The sequence below is a fragment of the Schistocerca nitens genome, chromosome 1 (assembly GCF_023898315.1).
Source record: "Schistocerca nitens isolate TAMUIC-IGC-003100 chromosome 1, iqSchNite1.1, whole genome shotgun sequence".
Taxonomy (NCBI): Eukaryota; Metazoa; Arthropoda; class Insecta; order Orthoptera; family Acrididae; genus Schistocerca; species Schistocerca nitens.
The window spans coordinates 1,312,231,355-1,312,248,594 of NC_064614.1; the positions used below are offsets into that span (position 1 = coordinate 1,312,231,355).

At 36.6% G+C, this 17,240-nt stretch overlaps 1 protein-coding gene across 2 annotated transcripts in view; it reads left to right on the forward strand.

The window, feature by feature from the left end:
* Nucleotides 1–12,988, forward strand: part of LOC126202910 (serine/threonine-protein kinase NLK) — a 462,489-nt gene extending 449,501 nt beyond the window's left edge. Inside the window, exons 9-10 of one of the 2 annotated variants that reach the window (XR_007540200.1) lie at nucleotides 6,088–6,302; nucleotides 6,708–12,988. Coding sequence is in view for 1 of the 2 variants with exons in the window: in XM_049936993.1 (XP_049792950.1) it covers nucleotides 6,088–6,181; nucleotides 6,708–6,762 (149 nt within the window). In the remaining variant the exon portion in view is untranslated. The remainder of the gene's footprint in view (nucleotides 1–6,087; nucleotides 6,303–6,707) is intronic. The other variant, XM_049936993.1, reaches the window with a different exon arrangement.
* The last annotated feature ends 4,252 nt before the right edge of the window (nucleotides 12,989–17,240 follow it).

The window sequence follows — 17,240 nt, forward strand, 5'->3', positions numbered from 1 at the left end:
ACGTGGGGAAGTGAATAGGTAGGAGTGATGGGATGGAGGAAGGGGATATTGTTGGGTCGAGGTTGTGGGAACATTGGGTTACCAGAGAAGCTGCTGGTGAAGGGAAGGATCCAAATGGCCTGGGTTGTAGAGCAGCCACTGAAATTAAAGCACATTATGCTCAGTTGCATGTCGTGCCTCTGGGTGGTCAACTTTGTTCTTGACAACAGTTTGGTGGTGGTCATTCGTGCTGTCGGACAACTGGTTAGTAGTCACACCGATGTAGAAAGCTGTATAGTGTTCATATGCGAGTAAAGAGAGAAGTGTCTCCGTGAATTATTACTGGAAACTACTCCAGTGTTCACTTGGAATGACTAGTGAAAACCAAAATCTGGATGGGTGGGTCTTGAATCTGCTTTACATGAACAGAATTCCCTATTTCTCAATTAATTTGCATCTATAATAACAGTCAGTGAAGCCTAAAGTGCTCCTGCAAGAACAATATTGTCTGCTATTCCATTCATTTGTGAATTGCATCAGTATCACACTATTAAGAGAACCCAAGTTTATTCCTTCAGTGAATAGTAATAATTTGCCAAAATTGCCTTTCATTTGTCATTAACAACCTTCAACAGCTACATAACCATAACAAAAATATACTGATGAGCTGAAATGTTACGACCACTGCCCACCGAATGCTGCTCCGTAGAGTCGCAGCCACGTGGCGTGCTAAGGAATGTACAGAAGCAGAGAGTCCTAGTGATGATACCTGGGCTGCAAATGGGGAAATCGACTGATATAAGAGACTCTAACAGAGAATGCCGAATATTTGTATTTAGGGTTTGAGATTTCCCATTTCTCGAAGCAGTCTCATAATTTATACTGCAGCCTGTTGTCTTATGCCTTTCCAAATATAGGAACATCAGTCTTGAGTCTTCCAATATTTTTACATTATTTGCCCAAGTACAAAATAAGATCAGTAGTTATCCTTTTTGTTTTTCTTTTTTTCCTGAGATTCTGCAATAAATTCAAACCTCTTTTTCCAGAAATATTTCAAAGATATTTAGATAGAGTGTAATAAAGTGAACTGCCTATTATCGTGGTAATAAAGTTAACCCTCATATAATCAGTACACTTGATCCTTTTTCCTGTTTCCTTCTTTAAATAGTGGTGTTTAATTCTCATTCCCAGTTTTCTCTTCACATCACTCCTAGGATTCTAAGCTGTACTTAGTGTGCTCCATAGGTCCCTGCTGCTGCCTTTATTGCTTTTGCAGTTACCTGATCATCTCCAGGAGACTTCCTTCCTTTCATTTATTTCAGGGCATTTTCTGCTTCTGTCCAGGTAATTGATAGCACTTGTTGCATGTCATTTCTCATTCTCCACATTCAGTAACTTTTTCAAATAAATCTTCTTCTCTTCTGTTATTCCTTTTACAGTGTGCATTCAAGTTATAACAGCTCCAGAAATCCCCCCCCCCCCCCCCCCCTGCCCCGTATGAACTAAACACGCAAAAACTGTGGAACTTGTCACTTCCAGTGTAATCTCCCTGAGTATACACATTTTTCACAGTGCCAAAGCAACAACCACAGAGAGTGTCCTCCATCATTAGAAAGAACTGCAAGTCCACATTGTATCACACAAATGGAGAAACAAATGACTATATATCCTGTTCTCGCAATGAAAATGTCGCCATTCTAAGTATCAAAACCAGTCCTCCCTCTTGCCACTGCCACTAGAATTCTGTGTGTCGTACAGCGTAGCTGTCTCTGTCACACATTCACAGTGAATGCAAGTGTATTTTAAAACGTACTTCATTTTTCTGTTTATTTACTGTTCTGAGAAACAAAATTGGAGGTGTTGTATCTTGAATGCACCTCGTGTGCCTGTGATGACAATGATTCCTTTCTCTGTTTAGATTGCCTTTACCTCCTCACTTTTTGATTTCATACTTTTCTGTATGCTGTAAGTATTTTCTGATTTCTTCTAGTGCATATTTCAAATTCCTGGCTGATGGTGCCACAACTTTTCTGTTTTTCTCCCACAACTCCTTTTACTTGGAATTTCTTATCTCTGTGTTTCTTTATATCTGGGTGGCTACATACTTTGATGACATAATTGACTATTGATGTTTTGAATAAATTCCATTCCTCAACATTTCCAGGACCATTCTTTGGAACATTTTGTCTTACCAAATTTTAAATGGCTCTCTTATTCTCATCTTCTTTCAACTTCTTTTTCTTTATCCTAGGCATTCTTCATCATTTAATTTAGATCTGATACTAGAAACTTTTGGTCACTTATAAACATTCCCTTGGAATGATGCATGTGTGTCTTTCTTTTTCTCCCAAAAGTTTTGTATGTTAGTTCATAGTCGAAAAGTGTTTTGGATCACAGTTACGTCTAGTGATCTTGTGAGTACAAATTGGGAATGAGATGGCAGCAAAAAGCACAGTTGGAAGGGGAGTCGGGCAAGGCTGCTGCCTCTCTACAGTATTGTTAAACATATGTTTGGAGCATATCATTCGGAAATGTTTGAGGAATGTAGGCTGCTGGTAGGAGGACAGAATGTATTCGACTTGCGGGTGATATAGTGGTATTGGCAGAGAACGAAAAAACTATGACTGGAATGTTAAAAAATTTAATTGAGACCTTTGAGGAATTCAGAATGAGAATTTATAAGAAAAGGACAAAATGTATTGCAATAAGTGCAAGAAAAGTAAGAACAACTATAAAGATAAAGAACAAGTTACTGCTTTCAAATGTCTGGTAAGCATTATTAGGGATGACACGAGACGTAATAAGGTGGGAACCCGTATAGCAGTTTCCAGTTGCAGTTAGGGAGAGGGTACATAAACAGGGACCTGAGAACGAGACAGGTGAGGTGCTTCATGTAACGTGTCATTATATGGAGCAGGGGCATGGGCACTGAGAGAAGAAGAAGAAAGAAGAATAGAAACGTTTGAGATGTGGATATGGAGGAGGATGGGAGGGATAAAATGAGTGGAGAAATGAGGAGGTGTTGAGAAGAAAGGGAGAAGAGAGAGAAATTTTAAAGATGATCAGAAGAAGATAATGCAGTTGGCTTGGACATTGGATGAGAAGATATTGTTTACTGATGGATGCTGTGGAAAGAATTGTGAGTGGAAGAAAAAGAATAGGACGCAGAAAATACCAGATGGTAAATAGTATAAGAGTAGGAAACTATTATGAGAAAACAAAGAATGACAGGACTGCAAGGAGAGCTACAAGTGGATCACAAAAATATTTCTGACACAAAAATGTAGGAAACTTGCTGCTTCAGTATTCCTAGTTCCATGGGCTCCCCATCACTATCTCACCACCAGACCTGTTTGTTCCATCTTCTGCATTCAAATTGGTACATCATCATGACATCATCCTGTTGTAGCTTTGTCTCATCGTTCCAGCCTTGTTGAGGTGCATATATTTGAATTACTGTGAAGTTGGTGTTCCTAGTTGTTATTGTAGACTTGATTATTTTGGCACTTATAGAAGTAACATCAGTGGCAGTAGCGATATTCGTGTGGAGTACCACGCCTACTCCATTTTGAGCCTCCTTTCTTTGGCCGTACTAGTAGAACTTAAAGTAGCCCTCAACAAATTTGTACTAGTATATTTTCACTTTGTTTCAGTGGACCTAAATGTATGAATCTTCCTCCTCTGTGTTAAATCCAGTATCTTCTGTCTATCTGCAAAGATTGTCACATTATTTTTATGTTCATACCGAGTGTTGTTTCTTGTAGTTCTCGCAATTTCCGGATATCTATCAGACTCGAGAGGTTTATTATTCTTTCCTGGCACAAGTTGTTGGGTTCTTTTTATATCTGAGGCTCACTCTGTGGTTGAAGGCAATACAAATAGTTATTCTTCAGCTGTTCTTGTAAGGCTAATGCATCAGAGTATTTTCTGTCTGGGTTGATTCCCTTGGCCTACAAACATCCCACTATGCCACAAAGCCCTGATTCTTTTCTTCATTAGTTCACAGTATGGTCGAAAAATGTCGAAGTTGCTTGTTTTTGCTGCTTATAGCTGCAGTTTTCACAGTCTTTCCAGCCTAGCTGCATATCAGCATCTGTGGCAAGAGAGTGTAGCACCGCATGCCACAAAAATCCCAGGTTACACATATGTGAATTCTGATAGCTATATTATACCAAAAATGTCATGTCTAATTAATTTTTGAACAACGTGCTGTTCATGTCGACAGCTAAACTGTTGCGGATGTAATTCTTACGAAGATGACCAGCAGAGAGAAAAAAATGAAGATGGTATTTGATGTTAACATTACAAATAAAATCTGTCGGTTGGTACCTTAATTTGTTGAAACGAAATATTTCTTGCACGTAGATAATTTTATAAGAATTGCTGTAGCATAGTCCTCACGATAATTCTCGAATAATATGTTTCAGTAACGGTGTAACAATTCCTTGTTTGCTCCCTGTAGTCATCCCAAAAATGTGAAATGTCTGTTGAAGGATGAAAACAAACATTTTACTTCGATAGGGGCATACCTGATAGAAGAACAATTGGTGCTTTCAAGCACTTCACAGTACTTGTTTGATTTAGACAGAACTGGGACGGAATAAGAAACTGTCCCAGCTGTCGTACTGTGTACAAGGTATACTCGACAGTTTGCGAAATGTAGTGATGCAACTGATAATTCATAAACGATTGAAGTTTAAGGATACTATGCCACTGATAAAACCTGTAATGGTAGAGGCTTATAGGAAATTATATTGTCTGGTAGTTTTCTGAAAAATGCTTTCTACTGACAAAAAAATAAAGAGATTGAATCACATTAGTAGTTCCAGGTGAAACCCGAAGTATATCGACAGTCTTTTCACCGTCCTCAAAGACCGAGGTGTCGTCATGTCCAGACCGAGAATCCCCCAAAGGCAATGAATTATATTCTACAACTTGTAGGAAGACATTTTGAATATAATGTTAGAATTTATTCTTTCCAATTTTTCCAGATTTTGATAGTGGTTGCAAGATTTTCACAGCTAAACAGTCCTTTTTTTCTTTAATTTTTGGACCTAATTTGCCTTGAGGTTCCTAAAGCTGCAAAAGTTCCTAAGACTGCAAAAACAATAATCCCCTGATACTTACCATTGACATTATTGTATAAAAATGTCATAAAGCTATAGTAGGGGTGTACATTTCTCCAGCCATGTGGCCATTGTCGTAAAAAAAAAAAAAAACCTTGCAGCGCATCCTAACAGCTAAAGTTTTTACATTGTATTTCTTTACTCTCGTGTAAACTTATTTGCAGTTAGCCATATCTTTCACACAAAAAATAATAGGTTATTTAAATAACTTTTGAGGTAAGATTGTACGAAAAATAAGTTGGGCAGTCAGAAATGCCTATTTTCTGGATGTGATGGGGAAATTTTGTGGTGTGGAACCACATCCTTATCGTTGGTGACGGATATTAATTTTCAGTCTTTTAGGGGAGCTGGTTGCATTTTGTTGTACCGGTGGGTGTTAGGAGGCCAGTGCAGACGAGGGTTTCGTGGGTGGTGGGTCGGGTCTCTGGAATTGAGTGAGTGTAAGGCTGAGGTTAGTGAAAATTGTGGCTGCAGGTATTTCCAGATCTGCACTCACCTACTTCCATCCCATTTCGAGTCCTCTGTCGTCGTCTTCGTTGTGACAATTTTATTCTGTTTGTATTTCACTCTGTGATGTTTCCTCCCCCGTATCACAATTTGCTGCTGCCTACATCGTGGCAATCTGTCTTTGGCACCGTGTTCCTCTCCCCCTCCCTCTTACAGCCCTCGCAACACCCTCCCTTCTTGTTCCCACATCCTCGTTCACCTCAGATTGCTCCATCCTAATATTGCTCTCTACCCAGTTCTCAGCATCTTATTCCGTTATTTGTTTATAGTTGTATTATATTGTTCTGTAACTGTGCTGTAACAGATGCTGTTTATCAGAAGGAAATGTAGGCTTGCTGTGAGCTTTTTCTTTTATGTGGTATTAGTGTATGCATTATTTCTTTAGCTAAGTGTTGAAAATATATATGATTTACTTATCTTTCAGAATATATTTAATTATTGTCAACTAATACCTTTTTTTCTTTTTTATTTACAGAGGAAATGCACAAGTTTATTGCAGAACAACTGAATACCAGTAGAGTCCCGTTGTGCATTAATCCTCAATCTGCAGCTTTCAAGAGTTTTGCCAGGTAAGGCTGCAACCACAGCCACAAGAGGCAAACATCTGGAGGGCCTTCTCTTCTCCTACTTCATCCCTTCCCCGATAATGATCGATAAAGCTCTATGTCGTACTCCGGACATGCTGAGAGGGTACAGTCCACACCTTCCTGTACTTACTATACGTTATTCACGTGCAGGCAATGCTCGATCAGCTCCCGACGACACTCGCTCGCGAGTATTTGTCCTCGGTTTGGCAGAATACTTCTTGTCTTCTTCTTTGTTTGAAAGTTTACTGCTAGGGCAAAGAGAAAAAAAGTTTATTCTGTGTTCCTTTCTGAAAGTTGAATCGAGGGTTGGCTGAGCTGTAAGTTTGTGTTAAGAGATATGTTGTAAACTGCAGATAATGCAGCATGTGCTTATAAAATGAACTATAGATTAATATGTTAGAAAGACTAGAACATTTTGTGAGCTTAGTCACGAAATGGAATGTTCATTAACCTAAATGGTGTGTGGTTGTAAAAATTTAACATTTTGGTTTCTCTCTCTCTTTTTTAGCTCTACAGTTGCCCACCCGTCTGAACTACCTCCCTCGCCCCATCAATGGGAGTGACGCTATCCTCATCCTAGCATCCAATTGTGAAAATGTCTAGAATATTCTCGTTCTCGCCCGGTTGTTGGGTTGCTTCTCTTCCACATGTGGCAGCCGAGTGGGGTATGGTTTGCACCTAATGCAAATTAATAACTTAACATACCTGAATTTTGATTCCAGACTAATCTTCACGAACTAACGTTTCTAAACGTGGTGGTGAAGTGTGTAGGAGTGTGGCTGTCGGGAGAGTAAGGACACATCACGATGGCAACCGTCAAAAATAAAAGATTTCGTATTGTTGGTAAATACTAATAAACAAATTGGGAAGTGTAAATAGTGAACTGTGCCTCTGTATATACCGAGATGTGATTGTATTAATGATGCCATTACATGCAATCAGTGCAGTGTTAATGAACAAGTGAAATGTGTGTGACAGTCATTTGATATTTGCTTGAAAATGTGGTATTAACTCTGACAGGCCTGTTCAGAGAGTAACCGAGTCGTGGCAAAAGAAGTGTGTGTCCATTAGTACTGATTGAACACTGTATTCAAACTGTGTGTGTGTGTGTGTGTGTGTGTGTGTGTGTGTGTGGGCGTGCGTGCACACATGTGCGCCAGTGGATTTGTACACAAAATAATGGTATCTGCCTAGTATCTGGAAGGCAGTTTCATGGTAAACCAGTGCATTTGATACAAAATTTATTTGACTGTTAATTTATCTACTTAATAAGGCATGTATCTTTATTTATGTATTGTAAAAATATTAGTGGTGAGTTATCATATATATCTGAGACTGCAGTGCATTCAAATTTTCTGGTGTTTAAATAGTGAGATCTGAAATTGGTTTCTTTCAGTTACTGCATTGCTTCTTCCTTATCTGTGTTCTAACTCATAAAACACTTTCTTGATATGTCTGTAGTTCCAGTTGGCTAACACATTTCCTTGTCTTATTTCTCCTTCATTATAGTTGTAGCATAAATTTAAGTGCTGCTTAAGTTCTGGGCATAGCAAGATGCATAGTAACTGTTAGTGTAGGAGACTAAGTTAACTGGTGGGGAAATATCTGATACTGATGTTCATAAAGTAGTGACACATCATTATTTTTTAATATAGGAAAGAGGTTTGCTAATTGTAATTTTTGTGTGTTTCATCTGTTGTGTGAGGACATTGCGATGTGAAGATGTATAGTAGCTATTAACAGTATGTTATGTTTTTAATTATTATTTTTAGCTATGAAGCAGAATAAAACAATCTCATGGCTCTGTTAACTGCTGTTTTGTGTTGGGCTTACATTTATGTTTGCATTTAATATTTTCAACAGCATTAGAAATAATGTGTTACATAGTAAGATTTCTCTCTCTCTCTCTCTCTCTCTCTCTCTCTCTCTCTGTGTGTGTGTGTGTGTGTGTGTGTGTGTGTGTGTGTGTGTGTGTGTGTGTGTGTGTTAGACTCGTGTCTCAAACGGCATAAAATTTGTAGGCCTCTGTAGACCACCGCTTGCCTTCAGGTTGTGTGTTATCATTATTACTCTTGTGTTCTTGCTTGTACATAAGATAAGGAGAGCCAGTCATTGTGACTGACTTGTTTTATTATTAATGTTTAGCTGTAATACATCCTGCTATGCCCTATTTTAAAGCTCTTAATGCAATACACTGCGGAACATTTTGTTTGCAATTGTATCCACCGATCTCATAACACCAATTAGTCAGATTTTTATCAGTTTATTTCTTAGAGCATTGTTGCTTAGTTGATGTATTTGAACTCTCTTAATGAATGTTTCCTATTATTTTAGTTACTAGGGTACGAGAGGATTGATTTTGTGTTCCTCTGGTCAATATTTTAAAGTGTGAGCATTGTGAGGCTTGAGTGTGAGAGCTTTGTATTACTTTCAGATTTATTGAAAATGACTTCTTAAACTAGGCGATAAAATGTTTCCCTAGTGAACTGACTTGTGTGCATTTAATGTATTACTACATTTTATGGTAGCAGCTGACCACCAAATTAAAAAAAATTAACATTTGTAACTGATGTACTGCATTACAATATGTCTAAAAGGATTACTTCAGAATAGCAGACTTTTGATGAGGAAAATCACTATATACACACATAAATTGTAATTTGAAAAGGTAAAGAAGAATTTTAAAAATAGGAAATGTATGTATTTGTGTGTTGTATTAAGATACAAAGCTTTGTGAACATTTTTTAATTATTTTACATCCTGTCTTCCACAAATTACTGAATTAGCTTGTATAGAAAAAGTTGCTTACATAATGAGTCATTTCCTTTTCTTTGCTCATGCAGAAAGATATAGTTTTAAGAAACATGTTACAGTGAAAGCATTGTAATTGCTTTAGGTAAAAAAATGTTCACTATTGCTACATTGGTACAGAAAATGTATGTGTGTAGCTCTGAGTTGTTTTAGAGCTCATATTAATATTCTCAGTAAAATCTTACAGTACATCATATGTTGAGATTTATGTTAATCCCACAAACTGAGGCCTTACCAAATACTGTCAGTATAGTATATACAGTAGGTAACAAATGGACTTGTGTGATTTCCTGTGTGTATATGTCACGATTACTCAATGTCTGGAATGAAAAAGAAAGACTTTTCATCTGGGTGTTTATTATTATCGCCAAAGTGTGAGTAAGAAAATATTCAGCTTATCTTATTTATGTGTTTTAGAAGGTGTATGGAACTTTGCCCTTTTTCCCCCTTCATGGATGTAGGTATGTGCAAATGTTGTATTTACTTTAATTTTCCACCAGTCACTGCCATTTGTATCTGGTCTATGGGTCATATTTCCAATTGCTGGAACAGAGTTGTTCCTGTATGGAGGGAATGAATCATTCCTTATATACAATATAATTAGCATATAAGTGAAACCTTAATGGAGGTTTCCCAGCAATTTCTGTTGCTGTGTGGCTTGGGATCAATCTTTAATAGCTCACAGCATTTCTCTGCTTCTCATTTAACAAGTGTGCATCATATGAACATTGCATTATATCATTACAGTTAAAGTACACTGGAGACGTTTTACTTCTTATGAGTGCAGTGTTAATGACAATTATTGTACAGTGCACTATTTCATTAATGAGGAGGATTTTATAAGTAAAGTTGAGTAGATAAACTGCAAAAGAATGTAGATTCACTGTTCCATAATTGTAGCTTCAAATAACACCTCGAAAAGTTTAAAAAAGGAGCCTTATATAAAACACTTGCTTTCCTGTATGTCCATTTTTACTTCAGTATGTGTCGGTTTGACATAGTGACAAATATCGTGAAATAAAATGTACATAATACTATAGATTTAAAAAAAAAATAAAAATTTTAAATCATTATAGTAGGGATGAAAATCAGGAAAGAATAAGTAAAGTAGATGAGTTTATTTTAACTAACAATTCTCAGTGTTTAAGTAGCCATATTATAAGACAGTTATGTCAGGGAAGTTGCTCATGTCATTACTGAAATGTTGACGATTGTAGTTTTTGTGGTGTAATACTTTTGCTCATCTCTGTAATTGTCACATTTCACCAATTGTATATCAGGAGTGGTTATGTAGTGGACAGCACCAGTCTCTTCCTTAATGTAAATATTGTAAAATACATTGTCATTATATGTTATGTGTGTAGGGTGAAGGTTTTTGCAACTTTGCTCTATAAGAATCATCTCACTTAAGTAATGTTGTACTCTATTTATTCTGTGTTCATGGGATGGTTCTTACAGACATATTTTTTTAATACTTTAGATTGACTCTAATATATGGCTACCATTGCTGTAGTAAAAGATGTTGCCGAATTTTGGTAGTGACTTGAATTTGAAAGGCCAGTTATTTCATTAGCTTTGCCTGCAAACTGATAAATGTAATTTGACAGCTGACAAAGTACTAGGAGAACACAGCCCTCCAGTCGTATGCAACAAGTGACAATCTGGAAGCTTTGCTGAATCCTGTAAAAATATCTGTATGTTTACAATTAACAAACCTGTGCCAGGATGCACATATGGAAAATTTTTGTAACATGAAAATTCCGTTTAATGGAAATACATATTTGATAAACCTATTTACAGTGTTGTGATATTCATTGGAGGAACATTTATTGGTCACTAATTTAATTATGACAGAGAATGACTAGATGTGTAATACCTTAAGCATTATTTACGGGATGGAACTTGAATATCTTTTGGAACCTTCTCCTACCATATGAACCTGTAATCATAGTCTTTTAATATGTGTTAGATTTGTGCTGCATCAAGTATATTTTGTGAGGACTACAAAGTGATAGGAAGTAGATTATGCAGGTTATCATGCCACTATATACAGTGAGAGTTCTCAATTATGCTCAAGAGTTTAGTAGACAGAAGGTTTGAAAGTAAACTTGAAAGGTAATTGTGAATATGTCAAATAACTTTCCTCGTAGGATATGTGTCCTTCTCACTGTAGGCATTGGGGGTCTGTGGGCACGTAATAAAATATATGCTCTGTGTGAATGGGAAATATTGTGGAACCTGAAGACATATTTATGTAAACTGTAAATAAAATAATTATTGTTTTCAGGAGTTCAAGAAATTGTTCTGAAACGATATAAATAACTTAGAAAAGGGATAAAGATGATACTCTGACGCGTACTTAGTGTGTGGAATGCAGTTTACAGTAACCTGTATTTACTTATTATTGAAAGGAGATTTGACTAGGAATTACGTTAAAAATTTATTTAAGAAAAATTTGCGCAATATTTTCATAATTTCCCTGTATTATACTGCAAGGGATTTAGATTCTTTAAAGTAGATATAGTCTTAATGTGAATAGTTATGGTTCACAGTGAACAAAAACAGGAGAAGTGATTCAACATATTAGACTTACTGACACATACATAAATAAAGACACCATCTTCAGTCATTCCTGTTTATTTACAATGTTAGAACTAAGATAAATAGAGTATTCTTTGTTTGAGAGGTGCAGTAAAGTGAACGTAGTATTGTATCAAAGCTCCCAGTTCATCACTTGTAAGGAGGGAACACAATTTTGAGACACTAGTTTGACTGAAGAGCAACATAGTTTTCTATAACGGCTAGTATTAACTGTTTTGCTGACAATATTTGTGTAAAATTAAAGAAAATCATATATGCAGGTTTACTTGCACTCTGTATGCATTTCAAGCTGCAGCATGTACAATTGTAGTTGTACGAATTGTTTGTTTTTGCACTCATGGTGTAAATCAGCAGAGACACTGACAGTCATTAACTTTGTTATTCCAGAATTAATTTTAAACTACATGCTCATCCGCACACACGCACAGGCGCGCACACACTCTCTCTCTCTCTCTCTCTCTCTCTCTCTCTCTCTCTCTCTCACACACACACACACACACACACACACACACACACAAAGCAGTAAACCAGTTATATGCTAAGTTGGAGAAACATTAGTGGATATTGCTGTACAGCTGGCCACTGGTCTGGAGGGATAAGGTACATTATTTTAGTAAGGATTGTGTGTGTGTGTGTGTGTGTGTGTGTGTGTGTGTGTGTGTGTGTGTACTGCCTGGCAGATCAAAAATGTACTGCAAGCTGATGTTCTCACCAATGTAATTTCAGTTTCGTTGTTCAGTTTTAGCTGTGATCATTGTTTGTTTAGCTGTTTTACGTAGTGTAATTCCACCATTTTAATTAAATTTGTCATTTGTACATGGTACTTGATACTGGTCATCACTTTTTCATTTGTCTTGTAGCTAAATGAATATTGCACGTGCCTTGAAAGTAAAAATTTGAAAATACATCATCACAAAGAGCAAGTTATTTGCCATGTTCTTCTTCAAGACTTGGTAAAAAAAATTTGTCATATTTTTTAAAGGTATTTTGTGTAAAGATGTGATGTGCTTGTTCTCTGTGGCTGGTTTTTAGATGCTGATCAGTTTGAAATGGCTGCTTGATTGGTAGTCATAAAAGAGCTGAGTTTTCTGCTGTTAGTTATACTAATTAAAAAGAAATACCGTCCAACATTATTGTCAAATCCAGAAGTGTTTTATGAATGCTGTCATGCTGTTCATATGTCTCTGTCTGATTTATCAACTGACCAACTGATGTGTTTTACCCTCCATAAGGATCTGACTGTGTAAAATATAAACCAATAATAGAACACCAGAAGCTCTGATTGTGTTGTACTGACACATGTAGTCTGTGTTTCATAATGAGTTGTGACGTGTGTGGGCTTAAATAAATATTTAAATAAGACTTAGTAGATTAAAAGACTGGTGTCTTTGTTATACCTCATTAATTCTGTGTAATCTTTCAGAAAAAGCACAAGAAAATTTCAGTGTTTACTGCCAAGTAGGGAGAAAATATAAAAAGAAAATAAACACTTTTGTCTTTGTGTATACATTTGTTTTTCTGATAATTATTAAATCTCCTGCATCTGATTAGACTCAGTGTGGAACATGGCGCGTTTACTTGAAACTGAATGCAGACATCCAGTTCGTCTAGAGTGAAAATTCCAGTTTAAAGTTCCATTATAGACTGTCAGTGAATTTTTGTTCATTTCCTCCACGCTTTTATCGTTCACAGGAACAAAATAGATTTTTTCACTGGGTCTTAATTTGTTAAAATTTTCTGCTTATGTAAATATTCAGTCTATTACACCCTGGGATAACTCAGAAATCCGGGGAATCCAAGGAAAAACCCGAGAATTTTTTCATCCGGGAGACAAATGGGAAAGATTGAGGACTTTTTTAGAATTCAGGAATTTTTTTAGTTAAATTTTTGTAATTTTGACTGGTAAGATCTGATACTCTTACTAAGAATTTTACTTTAGCCTGCTACTGCAGAATAATACTGCAGCAATAAAACATAAATGAGACATTTACAACAACAAAACACAGTGCGCATGCAAGCATCTGCAGACGGTAAAGTGTGTCGTAGGTTTGTTTGAGCAGTTGCCAGGAGGCTCGTGCACAAGCGCAGAGATGAAGTCGTGTTTGAGCAGTGCCTTCCCCCACTACTGGACACTTGAAGCGTTGCTATTAGTCATATAAGCAGTAGCAGCAAGCAACTGGATGCTATTCACCTAAGCTGCCAGGTTTGCGCATGCACAGAACAATCTGAGTTGTAATGGGTGTTGATAGTCTTCCTGTGAACCATTATTACATTTCATGATTCTGCTATTTTTGTTTACAGCTCTCATGTCAAATGAAAATGAAATGGATTTCTGTGGCTGGGAGCTATCGAGTGAATTCACATAAAGACTGAAGACTAAAATATGCTGTTAGTATCAGTTTTCTGATTTTATTTCCACGTTATTGGCAATTGAGCATTAATCACCTTGCAGAACAATGGAGTTATGTTTGTCGGTCTGCTAAAGAAATTTGGCTTTATTAATCTTTTCCACAGAGACAGTTAATTTATGTGAAATGAAGTGTTTCATTCCACCTGTAGACTGGTTTCAACTATTTACTGAATTTTAATTGCACATTTTCACCTTCCGGCACATGTAGCATTATGCTGTAATAAAGAACCAAGCCTGAGATAATACAATACTGGTACTCCAAGAAAATTGGCATAGTGAAAACCACATTGAAATGCTTTAATACCAGGTAGAGCCTGACTTCAGTGTGAATCTGGACATATGAAAGTGCACTTTAAGGAGAATTACGTATTTTAGTATGGCTTACAGAATTCTGATGCTCTTGAAGTACTCTGTGATGTCCTACTTATTTTATGACGTAATGTACAATCTCTTAATCCTATATACATACAAACATATGTAAACCATCACTTGAAGATGAATAAGCAGGCAAATTTGGTTAGTATTGAATATAGGGTTTTGTTTCAAATATATTGACAGCTCTAGCGGAATTTTACATATCTGCCTTTTGTGAAACACAATATTTTTTTGATCACAAGACATGTTTCAAGATTTGTATGATACCTGCTCTCGGCATGACATTATTTTTTAATTTGTGTTTTTATGTCTTACATTTACGGAATGCCATTATCTGGCAAATTGTCGACTGGCAGCATGCTGTGTTTTTGTCATTGTAACTCCTCATATGGCTTTATATTTACTTCTGAAGTAGAACATAAATTGCCAGTTATAGAGTTCTTGGCTTCACAAATAACCTTGTTAATTTCTCATACAGTGTGAAAAAGTAATGAAAGATGGGTTGTTTTGAGTTCTTGTGTATCTAAAAAAAAAAGTTTTTATTTTATTTTTGCAAGATATTTGTTTTCCTTCTTACAAGCTTTTTGCAGTGCTCGGTGGATGTAAATGTGACTGGTAAGGCTGCTAAAAAGTATTGCTGAGTATAAATAAAAAAAAATGTTTTGTTAAAATCACCACATAGCAAAAGATTAGGGTGCTTAGATCTGTAGAGTCTAGTTTTGAAGTAAATATTGTGGCAAGGACTGCTTTCTTATTTTGAATTCCTTATCTGTATAGGATATGGTAAAACAATTGCCCTAAGTACAATAATTCCACATGTCCTCTCAGAACAACACACAGTCCAAACAGAAATGTGACGGAAGGCGCATGAGCAGAGCAAACACCAAGCACGGACCTCCCACTTCGTCATAGCTGCACATGCGCAGTAACGCTTGTTTCCTTGTGCTCTCTGGCAAATGCTCAAGTGAACCTAACAGTTCATGAGAAAATACTGTGAATGGTGGTGTGAGAAGCTTTACTTTCAAAGTAAATTTCCTTTCACACAAGATTAATTATGTTACAGGTGAGAATGTGCGATGAATTTTTTAAATCACAGAGCATTTGATTCTCACCTAAGACTTAACACTTTGAGGATGAGCCACTTCAAAAAATTTTGGGCCAAAAAGACTAGACATTTATGTCATTATTTAAAATTTTACTGGCATATTTGTGTTTGATATATCTTAAAGGGCAACATCAAAAAAGACTGATATTGTATGTGAAAGCTTATCTTCTGTTGTAGCTATAGTCAGTGTATATTAATGTAAACCATTAAAGTTTCCTACTTGTGTGATTGTGCTGCTTGACAGTGATGTTGCTATTGGCTGACCACATCACATGTCTTATGCTCTGAATATCTGCTGTCTTTGGCTGGTGAGATCATGTACACGAGCCTTGATTGGCTGAAAAATATAAATCATAATCTCCATTTAAATGCTTTGGAAGCTAAAGTGCTGTGTTTGGTGTAATTTGTATTTATACTTTTGTAATACGAAAATATGCAATGTACATGTTGCTGAGCACCAAAGATGTTTCCAAAGCGCATTGTTTCATTTGCTGGGTTTCGCTTCCTAAAGTGTCAGGAAGTTCTACTCTAGTGTATAAAACCTTTACCGTGGAAAGGATTGATAACTTTTACAGTTCCAAGGGAAACGTGTATTTTCACCAGGGAAAAAGCATATTTTTAACTGGGAAATTTGGGTAAAATCTGAGAATTATTTTCTTTGTCTCTTGTACATATATTCGATTAAACTACCGGACAGAGTACCGAGCGAGGTGGCGCAGTGGTTAGACACTGGACTCGCATTCGGGAGGACGACGGTTCAATCCCGCGTCCGGCCATCCAGATTTAGGTTTTCCGTGATTTCCCTAAATCACTCCAGGTAAATGCCGGGATGGTTCCTCTGAAAGGGCACGGCCGACTTCCTTCCCCATCCTTCCCTAATCCGATGAGACCGATGACCACGCTGTCTGGTCTCCTTCCCCAAACCAACCAACCAACCAACCGGACAGAGTAATTATGAATAACTTAAATGAACATTTGCTTTTAAAGAATCATTCCCACATATACCATCATTCATTACAAATTCAGAAGTTAACAATCTGATGATTCATTTCCACTTCTGATTTAAATATTTGATGATAACTTGGAAAACTGTTGCATTGTACCAATGAACTGGATTGTAGTAATACAGCATCATTTCAAAGCCCTTTATATTCAACTGAAACAGATAGTATCATACTCTGTTTCAGTGACTTTCTCCTCAATGAGGTTGATTCTTGCTGGCATTCTCATTCAGTGCTAGTGAATCCACTATGTTTTAAAAAAGTATTTTGTTTCTTTTAGTATGTATATCTGTTGAAGCAATACATTATTGGAATACAGGGACAAAGGAATTCGTGGAAGCAAAAGTTATTCCTCGCCTCACAATGATCTGTGAAGTTGGTGTAACTCAGGCCTGTAAGCCTATGTGGAATGAAGTGAAAACTGCACAGTAGAACAAAATGGATACATGAAGTATTGGATTTAATCAAATGCTGATTGCAGAATATAAATGAATGTTTCCATGAGAGTTGTCACTACTTGTGTCTTAAAAAATTTGTATCGATACCCGTAATCCACTCCAGTATTTAGTTTGTTAATGACAAATACTATTACTGATGAATTACTTTTCTTACGACTTAATTTTTGAGGTATTCACCTCATCTTTAATTGTAAATATATAAGAAAAATAGTCCATAGTCCTCTACCAAGATGATTCTTGGCAAACAAGATACCAAAACGTGCTGCTTCCTAAGGTGCAA